We start from the raw sequence: 18,320 nt of genomic DNA on the forward strand, positions 1-18,320 counted from the left end.
ATAGTTCTGAGATAAGCCTAGGGCCTAAAAATTACTTTTTAAAATCTATTCATGCCAGAGAGGTACATGCAGGTTGTTATAAGGCAAATTAGTTCCCAAAGAAAACATACTTTTTCAGATTTACAACTGTTTTAACTATTATCAACATTACACATACAAACTCAGAAGACACGTGCAGCTTCACTGATAATTTTGGATAGTAAATAAAATGGCTATATTTGCTTTACTATTTCACATCAAACCACCCTAAATGACTCTGTTCACATCTCAAGGATTGAATCATGCAGAAATGTTGAAAAATTGGTGGGAACTCACCCTAACGTAATCTTAAATAGACTTGCCTTTGTGGTTTCTCACACTGTTGTGAACATCACAACCCCTGTTTTAGAGTGGTTTGATGTGAAATGTACCATTCTATAGAAACTTACTGACTCAGATTGCTTTACAGTGGTGGCGAATTTCTTTGTTTACATATCAAAGATTGAATTATGCAGACATTTTGAAAAATTGGTGAATTTCCCCTTTAAGTAATAGTTGGTAGTTATATGGAAACTATATTGCCGTCAGGGAAAATGCGAGCCATATGCTAAGGCTCTGCAACGTCCACATGTGGTACCTCATAACTGCATTTGGATCACAATCACATTGCTTATCTCAATAATTCTGCAGATGATAATCATTTATCTAAACTTACACTATCGTCCCAGTTTAGTAGAGGGGGGCTGCCTATATGTAGGTGTTTCTGATAAAATGGCCAGTGAGTGTAGCTAGATAGAGAGTTTCCAATAAACTGGCAACTCTGTGTAAAACGTCTTGCTGAGCATCAATCGTCCTGAAAGCTGCTGAACCCTGAATCCTATAGCTTCTCTGTTTATGTGCTTCTTAGAATGACTGTCTAGTGAATGTAAACCAGCCTGGCTCCTGCAGAAAGCTTCAAAGCACTAAACAAGGCACAAAACACATGACTCACTGAATTAGCCGTTTCACAAAAACTCTTTACAGTTTGGGAAATACCCCTCTTTTTGTTCCTGGCAGTGATGTGTTGTCACTGTATATATAACATCTATGACACAAGATAGAGAATAAAAAAAAATCCTTCTCCTTTCCCAGTCTCGGAAGGCTGACCACAGCGTAGCCTCTATCAGGAATCATGCTTATTTCTCACATCTTGTTCTTATCTTAAAGTTCAAACGCTTCTGTTCCAAAATTGGTTGATTTTGGCTGTGCACCATAGCGGCAGTCACCCAATTAAACGATACGTATCTCTCCCACACCCCAGTGATCAGACTGTCCTCTGAGGAGCAGGGCATGCGGTTCATTTCATGCAACAGTGTATAAATCAGTGTGGGGAAATAAAACACATCCTTTACAGGGAACACACTTAAAAATGCCATTTTCTGCAAAACTGCACAATTTTTATTTATTTGATGATGTTTTTTCCAATATATTAAATTCAGCAAATAAACAGTAGTTGTGCACAAAAACGTGCAGAACTGTGTTCTCTGTTAAGGACGTGTTACTTATTTTCACATAGAAAATCAACACATTATGTCAGTTGATCTGGAGCATGCATACTTTTTTTGACTGTATGTTATTAGTATTGTAATAACTTTTGTCATAATACATGTTCCTGAGCACATCACAGTTATTGTGAGTATTTTGAAAACACTGGCTAACAGGACGCTTCATAAAAGATTTAGACCACGAGTGCCCAAACTTTTTGTCATGGGGGTAAAACAAATGTAAGCAGGTAGGCTTCGAATTGTGTTTTTAATTTATTTAATTAATTTTATATTACACTGTATTTTGTTACTAATATACATAATATATTAATAACATACAATTTGATAAGTTATACAATACATTGCATAAAATACTTATGTGTCCTCTCATTGTGTGAGGGCGTAAGGTTGGGGTATGGTAAGGCGGGACAAATCAAACATCCTCACAGACCAAATTTGGGCAGCCCTGATCTAGATTGATTGTAAACAACAACAACCTGACTAGTAGTGCTGCGATGTCAAACTATAAACCACAGAGTAATAAGGAGCTGATTGGATGTTAGCCCAGTTTTTACCAGTTATTTACTTTTCCTCTTGCTCCTCGTTACACTGAATAAAAAGTACATTATTGTACTTGTAGTAGTTTTTCAGTATTTTTTTAAATACATGAACTATGGTTTTGCTGGTTTTGCACTGTGTCAGTTCTAAGTTGACATTCCAGAAAAATACAGGGGTGGAAAATACTTATGTAATTAAATTTCAGTAACTATTTTGGAAGATTTGTACTTTACTCGAGTGTTCGTGAAACTGGATACTTTGTCAATTACACTCCCAACAGAAAAAGCACACATTTTACTCCTTACATTTTCATTTTGAAAGTAGAGTAGAACAGGGTTGGTTGGCATAGTGTTAACTTCTAGGTCAGCAGGGCAAACTTACAAAAATGTGCACAACATGAATTAAGGTATGATTGCATTGAATCCAGGAAATATTTGCTGAAAACGAAATTTTCTTTTAGCTAAGATGTTCAGCTTTCGTGTGCTGCTCGTTGGTGTGATTGCCTTTTTTGCCAATTATTACCACAAAACAAAGCAAACTTTAAACATAGTTGTTTAAAATGGACTTTTAGACATTTGAGGATGCTTTTTGACCTAAAGTATATATTTGGCTCCATACTTCCACTTTTCTTTGACTATCCTCCAGTTTCTCTGAACAACTATCTCCAAAATAATAAATTTACAAGAACGTTCTTTACTTTCAGTGTAAGTTAATGTAAAGAGATTTTATTCGAAGCATTTCTATTGGTCCAATCATGATGAAATATTCACTTAATGTAAAGAACAGCTGCTGAGCTCATGCATTTAGGCAGAAAACTATAAATTGCAAAAAAGGGAGATACTTGTCTTTTTTCTGGCCATCGATGATATTTTGTGTCATGAAAAAAGGTCTTCTGGCATTGTATTATTCTCTTTTTGCCATATCGCCCACCCCTATCATGAAGCTGCATTAACTTCAAGGCCAGAATATCAACATACATGTCTGTGATTTCTCAAACAACTGTTTCTACAATGTATCAAACCTGTGCTTTGTCTTACTAACCAGTTGCATATTGACTTTTCCTGGAGTTGTATGAGGAACCCATGATGTCTGGCGTCCAAGACAAAAACCACAACACCACAACATGCAGAGAACTGTCCTACATGTCTGAATTGAGGTTAAAGGCCTCCTGGGGTCAAGAGGCCCGCTGTTAAAAGACTATGACAAGGTCATAAGCCGAGTTCATTTAGGTAAGTAACAGTGCATTGTTCGAATGTACAGCGATCAGGTGAGTATGTGACCCCTGCTGTGTGCGCTCAAACAGACACGACTGCACAGACTACATAGAAATAGCACTCTTTCACAGGTGTAATACATATGTTTGCAAAATATTACTTGCTCCACTCATGTAAAACCTGCTTAAGCATTTGCAAACATTCAATTACAAGAAGAAAAAGCATAAATTTGAACTTACTGGCATAGTTTAAAGCCACGTTAAATCTCTTTAGATCTCTGACAACAGTAATTTGTCTTGGATTTATGATTAAATATATGTTGCCTCCATATAAATAAGCCTCTTTCTCAAAAGAGGCTTTCTCAAATAGAAAGAGGCCAAACTGCCCCCCTCCGCCAACAGTTTAGCACCTTTTGCATGAATGATAGCCTTCCACATACAGTACTGTGCAAAAGTCAGAGACCACCCTTTTGCTTATTTCATTTCAAGTCAAAGCAGCCTTTAAGTACAAGTAATTAATTTTTCAGCATATATTATCTACTAAAAAACATATTTAAAAGAAACTTATATAAAATCCTTAATAAGTAAAGATAATATCAAAATTCAGTATGTGATTTGTCCACTCTTTACTTCTGTGCAAGTTACAGTTGTGTCCTCCCAACGAAACATTTCAAACGGGTCACTGACATCAAAGAGACTAATATTCACATAAGCAACTACCCAAACTCACCTCAGCTGCCTTAATGTTTCTTTCTCATGTGCATCTAAATTGGCCAAGGAAGATACTTCTGATATAGGAACGTATTTTCTTGTCAAAGGAACATAAGCGAGTTTCTAAAACTGGAGTATGAAAAAATTATTAAAAGACACAGAGAAAATTGTACCATGTACTGTATAAGACCTGGTTGACCATCAAACCGGTCAGATCATCATGTGTGCACTCACCAAGACAAATTTGTGCATCTGTATCCTACTTGGCAAAATAAAGTGATTCGAATTCTGATTAAAGCTCTTATCTTTGAGAGAGAGGAGAAAATCAAGCTGCTTCAGATCTGAAAACATCCACAGGCGTTTCTGTCCATCTTTCCACTGTGAGAAGACGACTCAGCACTAAGGGTCTGAAAGGATGCGTAGCTGTCAAGAAGCCTCACTGAGAAAAGGAAATTGAAAAAGACCAAAAAAGGAAGAACATTTGCACCGAAACTGGACATCTGAGATGTGGAATGAGGTTGTATGGACTGACGGACTTACGGACTGAGTCTAATTTTGCAGTTGGGATTATTTGGATTGTGAGAAAAAGACAATGCAGCCAACTTCTAAGGCTGAACTTTGGAGGTGTGGAAAAATATCCCTGCAGATTTCTTTGAGAAACTGAAAGCAAGTGTCCAGAAAAGAAGCTGTAATGAAGGCAAAATTTCACCTCTGCATTTAACCCATCCATGCAGTGAAACACCGCATACACACTAGTGGGCAGTGAGCACACTTGCCCAAGGCAGCAGGCAGCCCTATCCACAGCGCCCGGAGGGCAGTTGGGGGTTAGGTGCCTTGCTCAAGAGCACTTCAGTCACATACTGCCGGCTCGGGGGATCAAACTGGCAACCTTCTGGTCAGAAGGCTGGTTCCCTAACCTCCAGCCCATCACTGCCCCCTACATCACCACACAGAACATTCAACGTAATAAAGATGTTTACAGATATATCAGTGATGAACCATAACTCCAAGGACCTGAATATCTTCTCATAAGGACATTTTGAAGAAGAAGAAAGAAAATCCATGAATTGCTAGGATTGAACATCCTCTGTGACTTTAACTAGAAGGTCAATGAATTTGTTCTCACACCAAACTACACATGTGCCAAAGACAGACAGATTTATTTGGCATCTTGACTGAAGACCACTTACCACCACTAGACCATGTTCTCAACAGCAGTGCTTTCAAACACCAAAGGAAATCGAAGAAATCTTCATAAAACACTCACCTGCTGTATGATTTTGGCATCCTAGTTCTTAGTCAAGTGTAGCACAGAGACAGAAAATGTTTTAAATATCCAGTTTCAGGAGTCAGCTGCTAAAACGCAGCCTGGGAACGATGGGATCCCAAGGGTCTTTCCTTCCAAGCGGTCCGTGGACTTGATTGCACCCATGCTATCTGATAGCTTTTGCTCTTTGCTCATCAACCAGCCGCAATCCAAAGTCCTAGCTCTTCTCACATGGGTGAAATCCTCGAGGAGAGAGAACGGGCTGACCAAAGGCTCTCACAGCAGAAACGGAGGACGCAGTTTCATCCTTATGAAGCTCCTAGCGAGGAGAAGTTTTGAAGGAGCAGCAGGAGCGAATACAGACAGACTGGACGGTTCAGCTCCATATAACCATCAACGCTGCCGGCAAACAGGTGATTTATTCCATTTCTTGAGCTGGGCAGAGAAAAACGACGGCATACTGAGCTGAAGTGCAGCACGTTTCATCCACCTGGATTTTTTGGCTCGCCACGGTCACGTGAAGAATAGCCCACTCTCTTTAGTCCACCAGACCCCCAGACCGGTTCCTTTGGTGTAGTACAGATCACCTGAGAAGTGAATCAGAAATGAATATGGTCTCATTTCAGTCACAAAGATAACAGACACAATGCGTCATACAGGTAATAACTTCTGATCATCAAGGTCTGTCCCACTGTCTGCCAGGTGACTAAAGAAAGTACACATGAGCTCCAGCTCTCTAGTCTTAATGAACGCCAAAGGAAGATTAAAGCAGCTCTGCAGGAAAGTCTGCGTCTGCCTTCAGGGCAATAAAAGCGTGACCAAAGCTAGAGGTAAGCTATGCTTCAGTTCACACTGACCTGAGATTTGTAGCCTGTATGGCAGCCCACCTGCAGCTGAGCCTCAGCGCTTCCCTTCTGCAGCGCTGCCCCTTCAGCTATAAAGACACGCCCTCCGTACGGCAAATAACCCTGAAGATACGCCCCCTCAAGACATACAACCCTGAAGACACGCCCTGTGCAGACAAATTACATGAACTCTTACCAATCCTTTCAGACGCATACCTCTGTGGACATGCTCCTTGCAGACAAATAACCATGAAGACACGCCCCCTGTAGACGTTAAACCCCCGAAGACACGCCCACACAACTGGAAATATATGCATAACCTCCAAGACACGCCCTCTGCAGAAACACACCCATGAAAGCATGTCCACTGTCGACACACAACCTAAAGACATAAGTTAAAGACTCCTCCGCTGCAAGTATAACTCTCAAGACACGCCCCCTGTTGGGTCACAACTATGACGACACGCCCCCGCGTACATATGCATATATTTAATGAAGATGCCCTTATAGGCATATAAGGTGTAGGATACGTCCCCTGCTGACACATGATTCTGAAAGCACGCCTCCTGTTGGCTGACAACTATGAGGACATGTCCCCTGCGTACATAGCATGTAAGCATGAAGATGCCCCATAGGCTTAAAGTGTAGGGTACGCCCTCTGCTGACACATGACCCTGAAGACACGCCCCTTGTTGGCTCACAACCATCAGGACACGCCCCCTACATACATAAGTGTATAATCATGGAAACGCCCCATAGGCATATAAGGTGTAGGATACGCCCCCTGCTGACACATAATTCTGAAGGCACGCCTCCTGTTGGCTGACAACCATGAGGACATGCCCCCTGTGTACATAGCCTATAATTATGAAGATGCCCCATAGGCATTTAAGGTGTAGGATACGCCCCCTGCTGACACATGACCCTGAAGGCACGCCCCTTGTTGGCTCACAACCACGAGGACACGCTCCTTCATAGATATGCGTGTAATCATGAAGATGCCCCATAGGCATAAGGTGTAGGTTACACCACCTGCTGACACATGACCCTGAAGACACGCCCCCTGTTGGCTGACAACCATGAAGATATGTGTATAATCAAGAAGATGCCCCAAAAGCATATAAGGTGTAGGATACGCCCCCTGCTAACACATGACTCTGAAGGTATACAGACCTGAAGACACGTCCCTCGCAGGCAGGGTGTAGTCTGAAGACACACCCACTACAATATACATAACTCTGCAGACACCCCTCCTTTTGCAGGCACATAACCGTAAAGAAACGCCCCCTATAATTAAGAGGGCTATAAAACACGCCCCCTTTTTGACACGCACCTCTGAGCTCAGTCCTGCCCGACAGTGAGTGGGACTTACCTTCAGCCTTTGATTCCCATACATCTAAGGCTGGAATTACATCAGGTTTGGACTGCACATCTTAGTGTACTTAGGAATTTAAAGTGAAGACGCCTGCAGCAGAGAGCAGAGAGGCGAGACTGCACGGAGTCTGTTTCTGAGGAAGTGGTCTGTGCCACTCAGGTCCACTCAGGTCCACTCTGCCCCTGCAGCAGCATGCATTAGGATGGCAAACAAGTCCTAGATTGGAATTAGTACTTTGGGAAGTTTAATAGATGTGTGCGACTGATGGTAGGTTTACGAGTTAGAAGCCCTCAGGCTGGTTTCTACAGTGTAAATGGTACCACATCACTTCAGAAGTGAATTATGAATTATTATTACACTAAATTAGCCCCTTTAAGTCTAAGAACCCATTAGCAGGTTCAAACCATTAAGGATTAAGAACTAAATGATACGAAGGGGTTCGTAATAATAATTTTTAACCAGCTAATTTAACAAGTGTAACAAAGCAAATCTCAGTATAATGTGTGTAAGAGCTACTCCAGCCTACTTAAAGCCCCAACTGAATGAGAAACAGTGAATATTCAGATGCTCGCTGGCTAAACAGTGATATTTCAAGCTAAAACGTTTCAACTGGGTTTCATTCAGAGGTTTGTCATCCTGAAAGAAGACTCAATCTGGCTCATCCAGTCATGCCATGAAACTGGATCTCAAGCTACATTTGGCCAGTCATGCTATGAAAAGCATTGAATTGTGAGAGAGAATACAATATAGGGTTAATCAGGCAACAGTGTTAGGAAAAGCAAGTTAGAGGTACTAATATTAACCAAAGTTTAGCTGGATATTCAGTAGTTATTTGTAGAAATCACTGACATGCCAGGCTGGTTTATTTCCATTAATATTCAGCTAAAGTTGCACAACTGACCACAAACTCCCCAACAATGAACAGCCACTGTGTGGTTTTGGCAGCTGTTATTACAAGTGCTTGGACAGGCCTGATCTATGACCATGGAAACAGGTCTTAAAATAACTCCTATCGGCCACAATTCACCATCAGCCGCACACCCAAGCATTGTTATGTCTCCCCTCTGGATGGCCTTGACAATAACAAGGCTCTCTAAGCATTTCTCTGGCGTGTGATTGCTGAGGTACCCCAGGGGCCTCCGCTGACCTGTTCTAGCTTGCAAAGACATTTTCTATAACAAGTGTACCACATCTTTTGGGCTCCTCAATGAACATACCTCCAGCTAATCTGATCCTCATCAACGGCGCTCCACACAGATGAGGTAAACCCAGAGTCATAAATTCAGACAGATGACAATTATTACATACAATCAAAATCATGAACATGCTTATGTAACAACATAAGGATGCCATCTGTCATTGTTCAAACTTCAGTAGCGGTTTGTGAGATGTCTTTATAATAATCAGGGATCCCACACGTCCTAGAAATGTAGTCTAAATTTTCAGTCCTGGGGAGCAACTGGAAAATGGATGTGTATGTGAAGTAAGCATGAAGGTGCTTAGTTTAGCTGCTGATGCCGTATCTCCTGAAGTTTGGGTGATGCAGTGTCTCGTGGACAGATGAACACTTTATTGGCGCTCCTCATAGAATAAGGGCACATACAGTCGCATGAAAAAGTTTGGGCGCCTCAGTCAGATGACATGTTTTGTTCATTTAAGTGCACATCCACAACAGACTTCTGTACATTTTAATGCACAATAACTGTGCATTTGCTGAAATTAACAAAAAATAAAACATAAAATGTGGCCTGTACCATAGTTATGGCACATTTTATGTTTTATGTGTTGTTTTTTTCACCCCCAATGTGTTAAACTCAGCAAATAAATCGAAAATTTGCACTACAATTAAAAAAAAAATGTATAGAATGTGTTATAATAGTTAGAATAGTTATTTTTACTTAGAAAATCAGCAAAGATTTTAGACCATCATTAGACCAGGGATGTTCAAACTTTTGCTTATGACTGTAAATGCATGCCAATTTATGTAACTTTACAAATACATTTTTCTTGTATTTTGCTTTTTCTTTTGAGGTTGGCTTATAATATTTGTGTGCTTTTATAAACCAAAAATGGTCATTGTTAAACTTTACATGACAATTTTCCAACCACTCTTTATCCCTTAGATTTTAACAGGCTGTTTCTGTTACTGTGCCTTTAAGACTAATGTATGTTAATGGGCTCTGTTCTGATTCCGTCCTGTATTGTGAATTATTAAAAAAGCACTCAGAGCTTAAACGCTGTGTAGAACTTAAATCCAGGAATAGGCAGGGATAAACTGCTGTAAGCCGAATATGTAGATATATGTAAATCAGTTGGTTTTCATTTTCACAAAAACTACTTCAAAACAAGCTGCAACTTAGTTTCTACATATGGACCTTTGGACTGGGTAGTGAATGGTGCATTTTGAGCCTTTGACAATGTTTACATATTACTTCAAACTCCTTTATTTAAAAAAAAGAAAAGGGAGGGAAGTTAATTTTTCCATGATATGGGCCCTTTAATGTTAAGAATGTCGACAGACAAAAAAGAATTTCCTAAGAAGAGGGAAAACCCGGATAATTATGCTAACGAATACTGAATGGGTCTAGTTTCCTGTGGAAAGGAATGTGATATTTGCCCATACATCTTCAGACGTGTGATAGTGGGGGGTGGTGGGGGGGGGCTGTATTCTGCCTCAGGTGATTGAAATACAGCCCTCATTAGCAGAGAGCTTCAAAGGCCTGCAGTGGCCTGCTTTATTGCAGCATGCTGATGAGGAGCTGACAGTAGTGAGTACTGGACACACTCTTTACTGGGTGCTGGACTAATGCCAGCTAGGACAGGAGTATTTGATACTGTTTTTGGGACCAGTTGGAGCCACTGCTAAAAGAACAGTGGCTTTACACATCAGTGGTTTGTGTTCATTTAAAAATGAGCTGGTTCAGCTGAAAAATCTAATTTAAACAGTTTCCCCCCTCACCAAATATAGTCAGTCAGCCAAGTAATAGAAGCTTGCATCTCACCATACTAGCATGCTGCTAACTGCAGGCCTAAATCATGATACATTTGCCTCAAAGGTGTCCCACAAATCCATGAAAATAAGAATAGCCACAGAAAGCTGATGTATGTGATGTTTTTAATCGTGTGCTTGACTCAGCAGTGACTTCACAGATGCTGAAATACTGTTTTTATGTGAAACAACAACTTGTTGCCTGTTTTTCAATTTACATTGTAAAACTGCATTAAAATGTTGTCTGTCTTATGTTGAAAAAGTTTTAGTTATATAAGTATAATTTTATTCTGCTAATAAATCTTGTCCCAATCATTTTTGTCAGTGGTGTTACAGAATTTAAAAAAGAAGCTATAAAAAAACAAAGAACTACTTTGTATGGATATCTCAAAATACTAACTCTTAGTGTTTATTTTTTTCTTTTTTTGATGATTTAGGTTAAAACTCTGACAGCAATATATGTTGCAAAAAGTTTGCGTCAGTGGTGTTACTCAATAGGTGATTTTCAAATTAAAAGAAAATAACATGGATGTAATAATTGTAATTTTAACCTATGTAGAATGTGAATTTATACTAAAGTGAGAGTCAACTAAATTTTAGAAAAACTCTGATTTCAGTCTTTTTGACAGTGCTCTTATGGTCAACGGTGTTAAATCTTTACAGCTGTTGTTTAATATAACAGACTACATTTTACACTTGAGTTACATCCAACATTCATACCCTGTTTACCACTGCAATTCTAGTATGACTCATCTGTAAAAATAGACAACTGTACATCGCATAGTTAAAAATAGCAAGCAAGTTTATTTAAAATTTAAAGAAGCAAACTTCAGACACCAAACTGAGTGACTACATTTGCTGTAAGGGGTTCATTTTTTACTGAACTATTACCTTAAGCTTGTGGGCTTGAGACAGCTCAGCTAGACTCTGAATGGACTAAGATGTGACTGATTATGATCCTGAGTGTACATGAAATGGAAAGTGAAAAAGTGAAACTGTGACACAAAGTAATCAATCATATTTAAAGTAAGCTTTAAAATTAGCTCCAATATCCAGGTACTCTGTAAGATGAGTGCCCTGCTACTCCAACACAGGAAGAATCTGCTTTATCTGCAGGTCTAATCCTTCAGAAGCTGACCTTGGCATCTGTCCTCACCTTATGACTCCAGGAACAGAATGCTTCCAAAAGCATGCCAGCGTCTCTCCTCATGGCTCTCGCAGGGTGAGATCATGAGAGCATGTTTACCTGGCTTGCGCTTCACCCTGCTGTCCTGACATCTTTTCAGATAAACATTCATGTCATAGCTGGTCCATGTCTGTTATCTGGAAATGCCTGGCTGTATGGACTGCGTTCATTGGCCATTAAATAAAAGCACTTTTTAAAGAACTGCTAAGGGTTAAAGGAGTACTTCAGCATGTTTCAACATAATCTCTGCATCTGTATCATTCTGTTGATTACCATCGAGAATAACTTTGATGTGTTTTTCTGTACTTAGAAAAGAAGAGAAAACCTGTTGACTCATAATACACATACAACAGAAGCCATGTTCAGTTGCTTCAAAATGATCAGAGGGGAACTCTCAGGGCCCACTAGCCCTTTAGAGGAGGCCTAATGATTGGAAAAAGGGTGATATCTAGGTAGCTACAGCTAAGCGAGCTCTTTAATTGGTTAGGACTTCAGGAGCTGAACTGAAGTCCTAACCAAGTCTGAACTTGACATTTGAACTTGAAGTCTGAACTTGACATTTATGGCTCAAACTGAAGGCCCAGCTCTGATAATCATATTGCCACCACTTTCAAGTGGTTTTCATACCAAGAGGCACTATATGAGTCCAGTAGGGACACTAGCAGAAATTAACATTACCATAGAGGTGTTTTTGATGTTTATGACCGAAACTGAAGACCTGGTTTTAATAGTAATGGCTCGCCACTGCAGATTACAAATACTTCTCTACGTAATAATGTAATAAAATCAGCTACACTGGAAAAATTGCAAAGCTTTGGGCAGCTCTGGTCAAATAACATTTTTATTGGGGAAAAAATAAAACATATAATGTGCCACATTTTATGTTTTTTTCCACCAATATGTTAAATTCAGATTACAATAAGAAAACCGTGTTTTCACTGGGGAGGATGTGTTTATTTATTTTCACTCAGAAAATCAATAAAACATCTAATTTGACCGAGGGTGTTCAATATTCTGCATACAACTGTAGAGCATCTTCTTAACATAACAAAACTATAGGCCCAGCTCTAATAGCCATGTTTACCACTGCTTTCAAGTGGTCTTCATACCAGAGGCGGTACATGAACACTCTTTAAAGCTGGACTATGAAGTTGGGTACAATGAAAATTGTGTAGCTAATCAAATAAAGCACAAATTGATGGTAAATTCATGGAAAGAACATTTTTAAGAACATTTTGTAGAATTGACCCACATTTATCTCTAGATTAATGTCAAATAAAGTGGTAAATTAGGCCAAAATTGATGGGTTTAGATGGATGTTTTGAAGCAGTTATAGGTTTTTGTTTACTTCCAACATGAATGCAGCCAAGGGACATGAACGTGTTTCTCTTTGAAGAAAACTAGCATCTGATTTGCACTTGAAAGCAGCATTACTGTATGAGGTAACTGATCATATGCAGCAGAGATTAGGTTGCAAAAAGCTGCAATATTGCAAACAGTATTTATGGCAGTCTAAGTCTAATTTGAAGCTCTAGTTGTGGTTAAAAGTTGTAACCGGGGACATTTAACCAGTCCGCTTACCCAGTTTTGTAGTGTTTATTTACAGCTCAAGTTCCAAAAGAAGGAAAAGGGGGAAATCAGTGACCTTGGAAGACGGCCTTCATGTGCACTGCTGATAGGAAATCAGCCCATTCCAGGGTGCAAGTCACATTCCATCACTCTTTAATCTCAAGGTTTTACGGTGGGTGTGCTAGAGCGAAGCGTGGGATAAGAAGAGCCGACATCATATCAGGGAGCTCAGCCTTTCATACTATTCAAAATACATTATCTATGAACAGGAAGGACTGATAACAATTCATAACTCCCAGGCATCCTGTAATTCTCCTAATAACAGAACTGCTGAAGCTTGCACAGGACATTCATTTAACGACACAGCTTGGAGGACGCAAGCTCCAAAAATACATAAACAGATATAAATCAGCTCAACTCCAGCCACACGCATCCAATCACAAAGCCAATCACAAACAGCTCAGAGTTTATAAACCCTGAGGTTAACGGTGAAGGTTTGTAAACATGCCTCCTAAAGCAGCTGTAAACCTATGCACTGTGCGGTTCATGAGCTTTCCTCTCTGCTTGACTCCACACTGGATATATTAGCTGTTTAGTCTCTTGGACAAACATCCATGCTAATAAAAACACAAGCACATGCAGTTTTGATTAACACAGGCTGAAATGCCCTTAGTCTCTGTTTTGAGTCATTTTAATATGCATGAATTCAAACATCAGTTAACATTCATTAAAAGGTATCTAGATTTGCTTCTATTATGGTGGCGTTTATAATTTGCAACCAAAATGCTCCATCTGTTAGCTTTCTGTACACAGATGGTGTATTTTGCTTACCAGTGGGGGCCCTCTGAGACCCCTAGGCCTTCAGAGAAGGTCTAATGATTTCTGTAGCTACACATTTTACTTTTTATATAATATAATAATCAAGCATGTTGTATTTAAACTCTGCAAGTATCACGGTAACACTCTTATTTCATTTTCAATTTATGGTCATAAACAAAAACTTTTGGCATTTTTTAAATGCCAAACAAAAAATTGTTCAATTAGGGTTTTTTTTTCTCTGGTATGTAGGTACAGCCAATCACGCTCTCCGTTTGATAAGGACTTCAGGAGCTGAACCGAAATCCTAATGTGTCAGATTAACTTCTAAAATAATTAGGAAATGACAGAGGAATCAAAGTCACATTTTGATCTGCAATGTGTGGGCAGTGATGGTGCCACACCCCCAAAAGTGGTGGGGCAAAACTTATTATTTCCAAAAAAAAATAAAAAATAAATAAATAAATAAATAAATAAATAAAATAAAAAACACAGCTGTATGAGTGACAAAATGCAATTACACCATTTACTGACTGACTTCCTTTCATGTCATGCTAATAAAACATCTCTAGAACTCTACTGATGAAAACTGTCAGTGTTTGTTTGACCCTGCGCTTCACTGGGTTCAGTTTCAGGTAGAAAACACAACTAGCTAACAGCAGCCTGTCTTCATACCCAGTTCAGTTTCTAAACTCCACCCCAGAGTTTTTGTGATGCTCTATCTTTTTATGTGGTTCAGTTGGTTTCACACTAAAGAGGACCAGTTTACACATGTGGGTGTTTGTTTAATGATCAGAAATTTTGCAGGGATGCAGGCGCTCTGTTACTCTCACATTCACCACCATGAAAATAGAAAAACAGAAAAAAGAAACGCTTGTTGTCAATGTGAATAACAACCAAACAGACAATAATAAACCTTATCTGATATCTGCTTCTTTATGATTGGTTTACCAACTTGAATTTAACCAATGGGGTCGATGATGCTTGGCCAAAAATATGTTCAGCCACATCTTCACTGCTATTTTATTGCTTGTACTGCAACAATGATGAGTGTTTGTAAAGAATAAGATATTTAAAAAGGCAGTACGGCACTGATGTGCACTGAGGAAAGTGTGCTCAGGTGCTGAATGTCCTCATTTGGTGTGGACCTTAAAACACACTTCCCCATGGAGCAAACTGAACTGCAGGGTTCACTTAGAAGCAGCCCAAGACCCACCACTTTGCTGGACCACTATTCATTTCTGTGATGTGGACCTAAATACAGGTGTTCACACGTCAAAACAGACCAAACTAAAGTTTCTGTTTTATGTTTATATGTCGGCAGTCTGTGCAGTTTAGAGAGAGTGGAGACTTTGACCCAATCCCATTTCTTATTTTCACCCCTACCCCTTGTTTCTGAGTGTCATCTTGCCCCTTAGAACTGAGTTACAATGGGTAGTGATTGGAATCTTCCCTACAAAATGGGACCCTCAAATAAAAAGAGCATCACTTCATTAACAGCTACTAGCGCTGCTCTGTAGGAGACCCTGCCAGTCTGCAGTGATAGCAGAGGAAGGTAAAGTTCAGCTCCTCACTGCTGGGCTTTAGTTACATTTAGGGCATCATATGCCTTCAGAGAGGGGATTGTGACAATTATTTATTATCGCAAACTTCTAATTCTTTGGTGATATGAAGCTGAAGTCAGCTATTTGCCAGCTTCTCATTCAAATTCTCCCGTTCCACCTTAAATGAAGCAGCAGTTACATTCTGGCGCCTCAAGTGTCAGAACTGCTAGACTATTTAAGATGGAAAGGAAAATTTAGCTAGCTAGCTAAAAATACATTAAACCACAATAAACTAATGTCTACTTAAACTAATAATACAATGGTTATGATAATTGTAATGGAGAAAGGACTCACATTTGTGGGTTTCTTTGGTCGCTCATGCAGCCATCTTGTCGTTTTTTTTTGTTTTTAGGGGACACCCTACCCTTAGCTGTGAATGCTCAAAATGGAGGGCTAAGTGGTAGGGGCAAGGGGTGAAATGGGACTGGGCTTTTCTTTTTGATGTCAGCGTCCTGAACTCAATGAGAAAGTGGTGGGTCATCGCCCCAGTACGTTGAAAAGTGGTGGATCAAATACCCACTCGCTCCTGTGGTTCTAGCAGCCCTGTGGGAGGAACCAATTTTGTGAGAAAAAAATGCAAGTCTTCTGGAAGTTCTAGATATGCCACTGACTGGAAATACAAGTTGTAGCCTCACCAACGTGTCTCAGTCAGCTGTTGGAAATGGAAAACAACATCAGATCTGTGTCAGGGCTCTTTACTGAAAGAGTCACTGTAAAACAGCTAAAACATGTAAATGTCTGTCACAAGCTCCAAATAAAACATGGAATGCCTTTCACAAGCTTCAAATGTCTGTGTTTAATCAAGAATGGTCTAAAACTATTTATGTGATTTGCCACTAGCTAAGCGCTAACAGACTACTAGAATCCCATACTGCTGTTGGCAGAAATCAGTGTTATTATGTTAGTTTTCCTTGTTTTGACATTTACTGTCTATACTGAAGCCACAGCCCTAACGGTCACTGTTCACCACTGCAAATGACTAATACTACCACCATGTAATGTAATCAAATCAGCTACACTGAAGTGAAATAATAATATATCTTGTCAAAATACATGTATTGTTAAAATAGAAAACAGACGGAGGAACTGAAGAAAATCAGCTATTTTTAAAGTCAAATTCAGAAATGTTCTTATTGATGAAAACACTGCTATATGAACAGAACAATGGGTCTGATAACTGAACTAAACCAGTTCTTCTTTTGAATCCCACAAATGGAACTCCACCCAAAAAACCCCACAAAATTAATTCCTGTACATAAAAAACACCTACATAAAAGCAAATATCCTAAGTAAATATGTTATATATACATAATTTACATTATTTAAGTCTCATGACCTGTCCAGGGTGTATCCTGCCTTCCACCCAATGACTGCTGGGATAGGCTCCAGCTCCCCCAGCGACCCAGAAGGATAAGTGGCTTAGAAGATGTGAATGTGTGAATTTAAGTTTCATGGCAAACACTGTGAGAAGCCTTTTCACGCTATGAAGTAAAAATGAGATTTTCCATAATGTATGAAAAAATAAGCCCCAATTTAAATCATTCATAGCAAATCAAGCACTGTATTCCTTCTCTAAATACTGAATGCAATTGCATCTTAGCAACTGTAATACTCAAGTACATTGAAATGCAATAACGTTTTGTACTTTACCACAAGTAAAAATATAAATAAAGCACTTTTTACTTGAGTAGTATATCGTGCCGTTCTGCCACTGGCTGCACTCCCATTGGAGCTCCCAAGCAGGCATGCAAAAAGGACGATAAGAAGAGGCTCATGGGAGGTGCGCATCCCCCTCCAACCTTTTTGAGTGTCTGTTATTGTTTTTTATGTTGTTCCTGGGTTGAGATATGTTTTATGGGCGGTTTCTTGTTGGGGGTAAGACTTTAGTTAAATTGGGTCAGAGCTCTGGGACAAAATACAGGACTAGGAGTGACTGGCCCTCATTTCAGTTAATTCTGGAGTGCCTCATTTTCTGCTGGTCTTAATAAAAGAGGCTTTTTCTAAGCAAAACATGGCTTCTCCCGATTCTTCTTCTGAGTGACACCACAATATTATCTCTAATTTCCCTCAAGTACTGGATTTGTGCACATTGACCACCAGTGCTGGTAAGAAGCAGACAAAAATTTTGAGAGATCATGTGATTTCAGCATCTTTCAACATAGTCCTGCCCCACTCAAATACAAATAAGGAAAAACAAAAAAGGACAAAAGGAAAAAACAATATCTGTGATGGACTGGCGACCTGTCCAGGGTGTATCCTGCCTTCCGCCCAGTGACAGCTGGGATAGGCTCCAGCACCCCACCGCGACCCAGAAGGATAAGCGATTTAGATGATGGATGGATGGATGGATGGAAAAAACAATATTGTTCTTTATTTGGGAGTAAATAGCAAATTCATGCAGGAGCCGGTAGCTAAAAGCATAAACAGATTAACAAAGTTTAAAAGCATCATAAATGCTTATTCCTGCTTTAGTAGCACACTCTACCTTTGAAATTGTTTTGGGGGATAATCCAAATATATATTTGAAATAAATGCACAAAGTGAGGAACTGCCTACCACATGCAGGATCTTTACACATTGAGGCACTGAGGAGTCTCATGCAGAGAACAGCCACCCATCCAAATACCACAAACGTTCCAATGTTTGGAAGTCCATTCTTCCTCCCCTGCAATTTCCTTACATGAT

General features: G+C 39.6%; 1 protein-coding gene across 3 annotated transcripts in view; it reads right to left on the reverse strand.

The window, feature by feature from the left end:
* Positions 1-6,482, reverse strand: part of adamtsl5 (ADAMTS like 5) — a 28,774-nt gene extending 22,292 nt beyond the window's left edge. Inside the window, exons 1-2 of one of the 3 annotated variants that reach the window (XM_036584353.1) lie at positions 6,109-6,482; positions 5,252-5,838 (exon numbers count right to left, since the gene is read on the reverse strand). In XM_036584353.1, coding sequence (XP_036440246.1) covers positions 5,252-5,271 — 20 coding nt within the window. In that variant the 5' untranslated portion in view covers positions 5,272-5,838; positions 6,109-6,482. Of the gene's footprint in view, positions 1-5,251; positions 6,080-6,108 lie in introns of those variants that run through there. The other 2 variants (XM_036584354.1, XM_036584352.1) reach the window with 2 other exon arrangements.
* Positions 6,483-18,320: the final 11,838 nt, after the last annotated feature.

Source organism: Colossoma macropomum, unplaced genomic scaffold, assembly GCF_904425465.1.
Source record: "Colossoma macropomum unplaced genomic scaffold, Colossoma_macropomum, whole genome shotgun sequence".
NCBI classification, from domain to species: domain Eukaryota; kingdom Metazoa; phylum Chordata; class Actinopteri; order Characiformes; family Serrasalmidae; genus Colossoma; species Colossoma macropomum.